This window comes from Mustela nivalis (genome assembly GCF_964662115.1).
Source record: "Mustela nivalis genome assembly, chromosome: 13".
In the NCBI taxonomy this organism is placed as follows: Eukaryota; Metazoa; Chordata; class Mammalia; order Carnivora; family Mustelidae; genus Mustela; species Mustela nivalis.
In genome coordinates, this window is record NC_139032.1 from 61,313,538 (window position 1) to 61,322,773 (window position 9,236).

A 9,236-nucleotide genomic window follows, 5' to 3' on the forward strand; every position below is an offset into this window, starting at 1 on the left:
GCCCTCCCTGGCCTGGGCGAACTGGAGGAGGAGGTTACCACGACAGCACAGAAGCCTAGCCTTCATCCTCTATAAGCTGTGCGCCACTGTCCTCCGAATAGAGGGGACCCAGGTCACCCAAAGACAGGTGATGGGGAGGGAGCTTTCCCTAAAAATTGGCAACGGAAGGTCTCTCGAGGCGCAAACACTCCGTGCAGCCCAGGAATCTGGGACCCAAATGGAGAAAGTGGTTGCCTCGGGCACAGATCGGGCGGGCGAAGCGCCTCTTAACACAGCCGAAGGTGTGAGGCTCCGTTAAGCGGCAAAGGTGAGGCTGGGGCAAGCCACCTCCCCGATCGGGCCTAGGAATCCTCGTCTGAAGGATGTGGGACAGGATGGGCAATGGGCAAGGCAGTTTGGGGGGTTTGAAAATCACTCTTGAAATACCTTAAGCGCCAGCCGACTGGAAGGTCGTCTTCCTTCCCCATTCTCTGCTCCACAAGAACCAAGCACCCCCCTCAGCCATTCCTCACCTCTCCCGACAAAAAAAAAAAAAAAAAAAAAAAAAAAGAAGCGAGCCGGTCCTTTTCACCTGCGGGTCCCAGCCTGCTGCAGAGGTTAGTGAAGTCCGGGAGCGCTGAATTCCCGCGCCAAGGTCTCCCGAGACAGTCCCTGGCCTCTCCAGGCCTCAGTCTCCCCGTCGGCGCGCAGGGGAGGCCAGCCCCGGCGAGCCCCGAGTGCCCTCCCCGCTCTGACGTTGTGGGGCTCCCGCCGCGCCTCCACAGCTGCTCCCACCTGCAGAGGTGCACCCGGGCCCAGGGGGCGGGCAGTCGGGGGGCGGGCGGGCACCCGGCGCCGCCCAGACCTTCCTGGCGCCTTTAAGGAGGAGAAGCCGGCGGAGGGAGGAGCCGGTCCGGGTGTGTGCAGGGGAGCGCCTCGCCTGCAGTTTCGGCGGCCGGAGGCCAACGGTGAAGAGAGGGAACAGTCGCCGGCCTACCCGCCTGGCCCGCATCAGTGCTCATCTTGCCTCCTTGCCCTCCGCAGGCTGGGCCACAGAGGCGCCGCCTAGGCAGCCCCCACCGGAGTGCCCCACGCCTGTCTCAACTGCCCTCGCTTCAGGCCTTCGGGCCCGGAGCCTCCCCTGGGCGCACGACTTCGAAGGTTAGCCTCAGATCAGCGGCAAGCACAGAGCAGCTGCAGGCGCCCCAGCCCCAGGACTGCTTCCGGACCCCTTGACCGTCGGGCACCGCGCGCAAAGGGCCCTTCAGCCCGCGACCGGGACTAGGCCCAGTCCCAACACCGCTGCCGGTGCCTGGCCTCGAGCTCCAGAACACGAGCAGAGCCGTCGGTGGGCGGGACACTCCTGAGCCTCTGTCTGCACCGAGCCAGCCCGGACACCGCGGGCACCGAGCCTCCCGGTCACCCCTGCCAGCCCACGAGGCCTCCCAGCGCTCTCCGCAGTGGGGCCCAGTGCCCGCTTCCTTGGGCACTTCCAGCCTCTCCCCCTCCCAAACCCGCCCCCGCCCCTCGACAGCAGCGGGCGGCGGGGACACCCCGGGACGCGGGACGGCTGCGCCATGACGGCTGAGAGCCGGCCGCCGCCGCCGCAGACGGAGGCGCTGGCGGCCGTGAAGGAGGAGCGCGGTGAGGCTGGGACCGGGGTCCCGGCAGAGGCGGCGGGTCGCGGCACGGGCGGGCGTCGGCGGAAGCGCCCCCTGCAGCGCGGAAAGCCGCCCTACAGCTACATCGCGCTCATTGCTATGGCCATCGCGCACGCGCCGGAGCGTCGCCTCACGCTGGGCGGCATCTACAAGTTCATCACCGAGCGTTTCCCCTTCTACCGCGACAACCCCAAAAAGTGGCAGAACAGCATCCGCCACAACCTGACGCTCAACGACTGCTTCCTCAAGATCCCGCGCGAGGCCGGCCGTCCAGGCAAGGGCAACTACTGGGCGCTCGACCCCAACGCCGAGGACATGTTCGAGAGCGGCAGCTTCCTGCGCCGCCGCAAGCGTTTCAAGCGCTCGGACCTCTCCACTTACCCAGCCTACATGCACGACGCGGCCGCCGCCGCCGCCGCTGCCGCCGCCGCCGCTGCCGCCGCCATATTCCCCGGCGCGGTGCCCGCGGCCCGCGCGCCTTATCCGGGCGCCGTCTACGCAGGCTATGCCCCGCCGTCGCTCGGCGCGCCGCCCCCAGTCTATTACCCCGCTGCGTCGCCAGGTCCGTGCCGCGTCTTCGGCCTGGTGCCTGAGCGGCCGCTCAGTCCTGAACTGGGCCCCGCGCCGTCGGGGCCCGCGGGCTCCTGCGCCTTTGCCTCGGCGGGCGCTTCCGCCGCCTCCACCGGCTACCAGCCTGCGGGCTGCGCTGGGGCCCGACCTGCCAATCCCTCCGCCTATGCGGCCGCCTACGCGGGGCCGGATGGTGCGTATCCGCAAGGAGCGGGCAGTGCCCTCTTCGCAGCGGCTGGCCGGTTGGCGGGGCCCGCCTCGCCCTCCGCGGGTGGCAGCGGTGGTGGCGTCGAAACCGCGGTGGACTTCTATGGGCGCACATCGCCCGGCCAGTTCGGAGCTCTGGCGCCCTGCTATAATCCTGGTGGGCAGCTCGGAGGGAGCAGTGGAGGCGCCTACCATGCTCGCCATGCGACTGCCTATCCCGGCGGTGTGGATCGATATGTGTCCGCCATGTGAGCCCAGCCTACAGTCGAAAATTCCCAGATACCTCGGCTGTCCACACGAACTAAGTATCCCCTAGACCTGAGAACAGATTGAGCGCCGCGTAGAAGGAACCGGTGCACCACACACACGGTTCGCTTTTGAAATGGGAGGAGGTGGGGAGGGGCTGTGGTGGCTCACGGACTGGGACAAAGGACCCTCGATAAGGCGAAGCTCCGAAGGACATGCCTTTCTGACATTCTACTGGGGAGAGTCCTGGGTGATAATGGGGGCGCAGCGCAATGCCTACGCCAGAGTCTAGGATCCACATGGTGGGGAATCAATCACGTCTTCACTCTTCCCTAAATTGCAAGAAACTCGGGCCTTTTTACACGGTTCTGCCTCTTGTGCCTTTGATTAGGTTACTGTAACAAAAAGGCTCCAGTAGCATCTTCCTTAAGTTACAGAGGATGAATTTGCAAGAGAAGTAGCCTCCCTCTTTAAAAAAACAAACAAAACAGGGAAATCTCTACTCCGTTTGACTAGGGGCTGGTTTTCCCTGCCTCTAAGAACTACAGACCTGACTCAGTCTAGACTGTTCATGCCTCAGCTTTATGTGTGACCTGTCTCACCGCCCAAACCCTCTGTTCCCCCATCTGTTTGACAGGAGGGCTGCAGGATTGGACCCCCTGTGATCTTTTAAGGGCCCCATTGTCGTCATGGATGCCGCCTTGCATATTTGGCAGCATAGGGGGGACCACCCAGGGCCTAGCCCTATTCCCAAGTACAGGAATAGAGGTCATGGCAACCGCCTAACCTAAAGTCTCTGGGTTGGTTCCAGGCAGCAATTATATTATAATTTCTTGAATCTTTTGAGCATGATGTGCTGATCATTTGGTAGTTGTTACTGCTAGGTCATAAATTCGGTTTTCTAATGAGGCAGGTAAAAATAAATTTTTCCATTGCCCACTCTTTCTTTTCATTAAGCAACCCCGGACCAAACTGGCAGACTAAAATTCAGAGAGACCACAGGAGTCAGGGGAGCCCTTTGGTGACAGCTCTCCGTTGGTCGAGCTGGCTCTTCCATCCCTGGCACCCTCTGCTTCATGAAAAGGAAAGAGAAAAAATAATTGGGGCTGTCAGTGAAGTAAGCTTTAGAAAGAAACTGGATCTTTCACGTTTTGTATCCATTCATTTTAAGCGTCAAGCTGACCAAAATCATAGAAAATCCAACCACTTTCTCACCGTTCTCTTGGGAGATCTTACAAGTTTTTATTCTGGAGTGAATATTCCCAATGTTAAACACTCTGGAGGCTCGGTGTGCAGCTTTCAAATAAACCTGAGGATTCAGATGAACTGTTTTAATAAAAATCTTTGATCGAGTTCTGGCAAGAGATACTCAGCCCCCTTCTGTGTAGTTAACTTGCGAGGGAAGAGGTGGGGATAGTGTGAGAAGACTGAAAACCACTCGTAATTTTTATTTTTAATTTTGGCAGTTGCTCTATCTTGTTCACAAAGACATGTGAATGTGATGTGATTCCGTCCAGACGGGTATTTGTCTCAATCGGTACAGTCCTGTAGAAGTGTAATGCAAACTACATGTGTAATTTAAAATTTTCTAGTAGCCATATTAATAAAATTTTAAAAACAGCTGAGATTAACTAATACATTGTATTTAACCCGATATATCCAAAATATCATTTGAACATACAATCAACATATAAATTGTGGAAATATTTTATCTTTTTTAGACTAAATCTTCCAAATCTGGAGTGCATTTACACTAGCAGCTCATCTAAATTTGAACTAGCCACACGCCAGGTGCCCAGTAGCAGTACGTGGCTGATGGCTATTGTATTGGACACCACAGGTCTAGATGCTGGTCTTTCCTGACTTTAGTGGTGGTAAAGGACCATCTGGAGGCAGGAGGCAGCTGGAGCACTGACCTTGCTGCAGTGGGTCCAGGTTCCAGACCCAGCTCAGACTTTGCAAGACTCTAGGTTTGGAGCCTCTCTCATCTCCCTATGGACCCTTACAGGAATGAAATTCGAAGGTTCTTCATGTGCAGCTCAACAATCTGGCTTTCCCAGCCCAGAAGTCAAGATGCTTTGCCTAGTTGGCAGTTACCAGGAAAACCGAGAGCCCTCCACCCAAGGGTTTTGTCCGTGGCTGGCAAGAGCCCAGACGGTGGTATTCAGGCTGGGGAAGGATGGCCTATATGCCCAGTTAGTGCGGGAGTTGACCCTTTGTTTTTTCAGTTACCAAGACCAGTGCTTTGGCCATTAACTGTCAGTCCCTTTTTCTCCACTGTCCAATGTGTGAATGGGAATTTGTGGCCACCTCAGAGGGTCCTCCTTAAGTTAAAGGAGATGAGAGTTTCCGGAAAAGCGCTTTGTGAATTATAAAGTGCTGGGCAGAGGAGGGAGGAGAGGCTTTAATTTTTAAAGCGCCGTCTTATGGAAGCCTCCTGGAGCGAGAAAGATAGGGTGGGAAAGTGAACGCATCTTCCCTTCCCTTCTCCCTTTTGTCAACTAGGACGTCGGGTGTGATTATGCCCTAGAAGAGGGTCTGGCCCGGAAAGGGAGGACACCGGGAGCAGGGAACGGGGTGTGCGCAGCGGGAGCCAGCCGGGAGAGACGGGGACACGCGGGAGGGTTGGATCAAAGCGTTGAAGACGGACCGTCAGCGCTTCTCGGCCTCTCCGTGGGCCTCGGACACCCGAAGCTCGAGCGCCATCCGCCCCGCCTGGAATAGAAGCTGCGCAGGCGAGGGACCGCCGCCGGGCTTCAACCACAGCCCGAGTCACCCGCAGACCCTGCAGTCCGCGGGACTCTAGATCTTAAGAACATTTCACTGCGGAGTCTTGGAATATTCCAACTCTAGGAATCCCCAAACCGTGGAATAGAACCTCCCTGTTCCCCCATCCGGGGGCTCCGAAACGGGAGGTACGTTTCTCTTTTTCTTCTTCCTTTAATGAAACTAGAAAAATCATTTGCCCCTCTCTGGGCCCTGCACCCCCAGCGTCGTGTGCAGGCGCCCCCGGGCTGTGGGTAATTAGATGCGTTCTTCCCTAATTGCCCAAGGCTCGTCAGAATTCGCCCCAGAGCTGTAACATTTATTTTCTTTCAAATTAACTTTGCTTTGCAATTAAGCTTAGGAAACCAGCAACAAAAGCAGACTTGGCCTGAGGTCGTTTACTACGAAAACGGATTAGGGAGACTTCTCCCCCAATTTACAGGGAAAGATTCCTGCGGCCAGCGTTTGGGGGAAATTTCCCGACAGTAGAGGCGAAGGGGGAGCAGGAAACTGCTGGCGGCGGTGGTGGATGGTAACCGGCTGGCCTTCTTCCCCATCTCCGCGATTCATGTGCCCAGAGGAATAAGAGTAACGTCCTTGAAATAAATTAGGAATGGTTAAAGCCGACCTACACACCCATGACATGAAGCTGATGTATATAGTTAGTTTACCCAGCACGGTTCATAAACATAATCTCATTTACTAAGAACTTTGTGAGAATATTTTATTAAATTGTTTTCTTATTACAAAAATTGGTGCATCTTCATTGTAAAAGAAAAAAACAAAAACAAGTTAGAAAGAAATCAAAGGAACCCATAGTTGGCCCAGAGAAAGCACAGCAAACACCTCAATGAGTATCTTCTAGTTCTCCTTTTTGTTTTTCCTATGCAGGAGGCCTAAGTCTCAACTTTTGTCCTGAAAGGCTGTGAGATCTTGAACAATTTCCTTCCTACAATGAGTAGGCTTCATTCTTACCTGCTACAAAACTAGGGGGCAGGTCCCCTTTACTCTCACATTCTTTTTTTTTTTTTTTTTTAAGATTATTTATTTATTTGTTAGACAGAGACCACAAGTAGGCAGAGAGGCAGGCAGAGAGAGGAAGGGAAGCAGGCTCCCTGCTCAGCAGAGAGCCAGATGCGGGGCTCAGTCCCAGGACCCCAGGACCATGACCCCGAAGGCAGAGGCCTTAATCCACTGAGCCACTCAGGCACCCCTACTCTCACATTCTTGATCTTCTCTGTTCTGGGTCACTTGAATCCTGGATGCAAGGGCCAGGATGCGTTCCGTCTCCCGTTGTCTTACATAAGAGACTGAAGCCTTGCAACTTCAAGTGTTGGCCATATACCAGCTGCAGGGACATCCCCTGGGAGCTCACTGCAAATGCAGAAGCTCAGGTCCTACCCCAGATCTTTAGACCAGAACCTGCATTTCAGCAAGACCCTCAGGTGATTCATATGCCCTAGGCAAAGAGGCAGAAATTTAGAGAAATGAAAAAAAAAATGTATTATGTTGTCAAGATCAGAGATCCCAGAGTAACTTCCAGGAGCCTCTTGTTCCTGACCAAGAACCCCAACCAGTGATACCAGCGCTACTTTGAGGCTCTGGCTGCACAGGGGAGCAGGCTGGGCTGCAAGGGAGGAAGGCCGGGTGGAGCACTTCATCTCCTCCCTGGCTTGTACTTTCTGAGTCTTGGAATTTAGCCCTAGTGCATCTCACCTTATGTCCCCAACCTTAAGGGTGAACTGTGACCTGGCATTCAATGAGGTTATACGTGAAACATCTTGAAAGCTGGAGTTAGAGCCAGGGCAGGAAGATCTTGGATTCTGGTCTCTATAACCTCCCTAAGCAGAAGCCATTTCCCAAGTATGGAATAAACTTGGTCTCTGTTCCCTCAGTTCCAGCCTCAAATTTGGGAGTAGTTAGGGATTTTGGAGAAAAATAATGCTCTCTTCTTGGGACATAGTAGCCAGTAGGAAGGAACCCCCATCTCTGAGTTTGTCCTGACCAGGGGTCCTCCAGTAGAGCCTTTAAGTGCCCTTGGACAGCCTAAGATTCTGGACACTCTAATGAATTCTGTCCTGCCTCAAATACACACCTTTCAGGAGAATTTTGTTTCCATGCTCATTTTGTTCCTGAGTGGAGCTGACTCCTGGTAACTAAGAAAGAAGTCCCTGATTCTCATGAAGAATGGGGCTTGGGGTGCCTGGGTGGCTCTGTGGGTTGAGCCTCTGCCTTCGGCTTGGGTCATGATCGCAGGGCCCTGGGATCTAGCCCCTAGTCAGGCTCTCTGCTCAGCAGGGAGCCTGCTTCCCCCTCCCTCTCTGCCAGTCTTGTGATCTCTCTCTCTCTCTGTCAAATAAATAAATAAATAAATAAATAAATAAATAAATAAATAAATAGGGCTAGAGCCCAGGATCATATACCAACTCACTGGGAGAACTAGGACTCTCATTTCAGTGCTCACGTGCATTCTCAACAAGAAGAATACTGTGAGTGTGTGTAGAATTTCTACAGACCTGAAGGAAGAGCAAATGACCTCTCCAAAATCTCAGAGCTTTAAGTGTTCAAGCAGGACTAGAACCTATGCCCCCTGCCACAAGGGAGAGAGCGTTTGATGATCATCTTAATAAAAGGCAATGTGGAGATGGAAGTAATCAGATGGGAACGTGGTAAAGGTGGGAGCTGGGGGTTGGGGTGGACTGCATCTTGGAAGACTTACCTGCTAGAGCCTCCACTGGATGAACTGGTAAACTGGGCTGGGATGGGTTAAGTAAATAGCTTAGAACGACCTAGAGGGAAAGCAGTGTAGCTGGTGCTTCTCAGCCTAAACTGAGCAGTGGACTAAATTAAAAACTGAAGAAAAATGGCGCAGACTGGTGGGGTGAGGGAGGATAGGAGCTCTTTATCAAGTTTGGTGTCTGGTCTGTCCCTGCCCTCTCTCCAGCATCTTCTCTCACCAGCTGAGGTCAAAGCTGGCCTTTGCAGAGCTCCTGGAATGGCCTTTTCTGCTCCACTTCAGGAGAGGATGACTGGTCCCTATGGAGCTCCCTGTGCCCCTCTGCCAAGCGCACAACCCCTCTTCTGAGCTCAGGTTCAGATTTCCAGCTCAACCCAGAGTTAACCAGGTGCAGAAGCACGTAGTCTGGGAGGCCCAGGGATCAACTGTCAGCCCCTCCCGGGTGAGGAAGAGACTGGGAAGCCAGAATCAGGGTGGATCTCAGCCCTGATGTAGAGCACCAGCTTATCTTGCTATCTGAGAACCTGAAGCCGCTTCTCCCAGGAGTGGGGGCAGAGCTGAGCCTCATGGTTTTTCAGGCACAGAGGCACTCAGCAATCAGAGATAAAGTGTGAGAACCATAGCCTCACAGGGCCTAACTCCCACTACCCTCCCCAGCAGCCGGCCAGGAACTCCACATGGGTGTTCCTGACTCCTCCCCTCCATCCTGCCCCCACCACAAGCTTCACTTCCTGAAGCCAAACTTGAGTCCTTGGTTGGGGGGGGGGCTCCTGATGTCAACAGCAGAAAGCCCAAACTCCTCCCCAGCACTAAGAACCCTCTATGATACCTATGCCAGCCCCTTTCCCAACCTCCCCCTCCCATAGCTACCCTTCCTGCACCTTTGGTCTCCAGTCAACACACCCACTGCTGTTCCCCAGACACCCCTAGGTGTTCCTGTCACCAAGAATTTGTTCTGACCACTACCTTTTAACCTCATGCTACCTTGGGACTTCTTTTTTTTTTTTTTTTAATGATTTTATTTATTTATTTGACAGAGAGAGATCACAAGTAGGCAGAGAGGCAGGCAG

The 9,236-nt window shown here is 54.3% G+C and overlaps 1 protein-coding gene across 1 annotated transcript; it reads left to right on the plus strand.

The window, feature by feature from the left end:
- Window positions 1-530: 530 nt before the first annotated feature.
- FOXE1 (forkhead box E1) lies at window positions 531-3,814 on the plus strand. Its single transcript, XM_082694953.1, has one exon. The coding sequence runs from the start codon at window positions 1,557-1,559 to the stop codon at window positions 2,667-2,669; it is 1,113 nt and encodes a 370-aa protein (XP_082551079.1). The 5' UTR covers window positions 531-1,556; the 3' UTR covers window positions 2,670-3,814.
- Window positions 3,815-9,236: the final 5,422 nt, after the last annotated feature.

What these genes read in the sequence shown, in the direction of transcription:
- FOXE1 (XM_082694953.1), top strand. Translation starts at nt 1,557, where the DNA reads ATGACGGCTGAGAGCCGGCCGCCGCCGCCGCAGACGGAGGCGCTGGCG.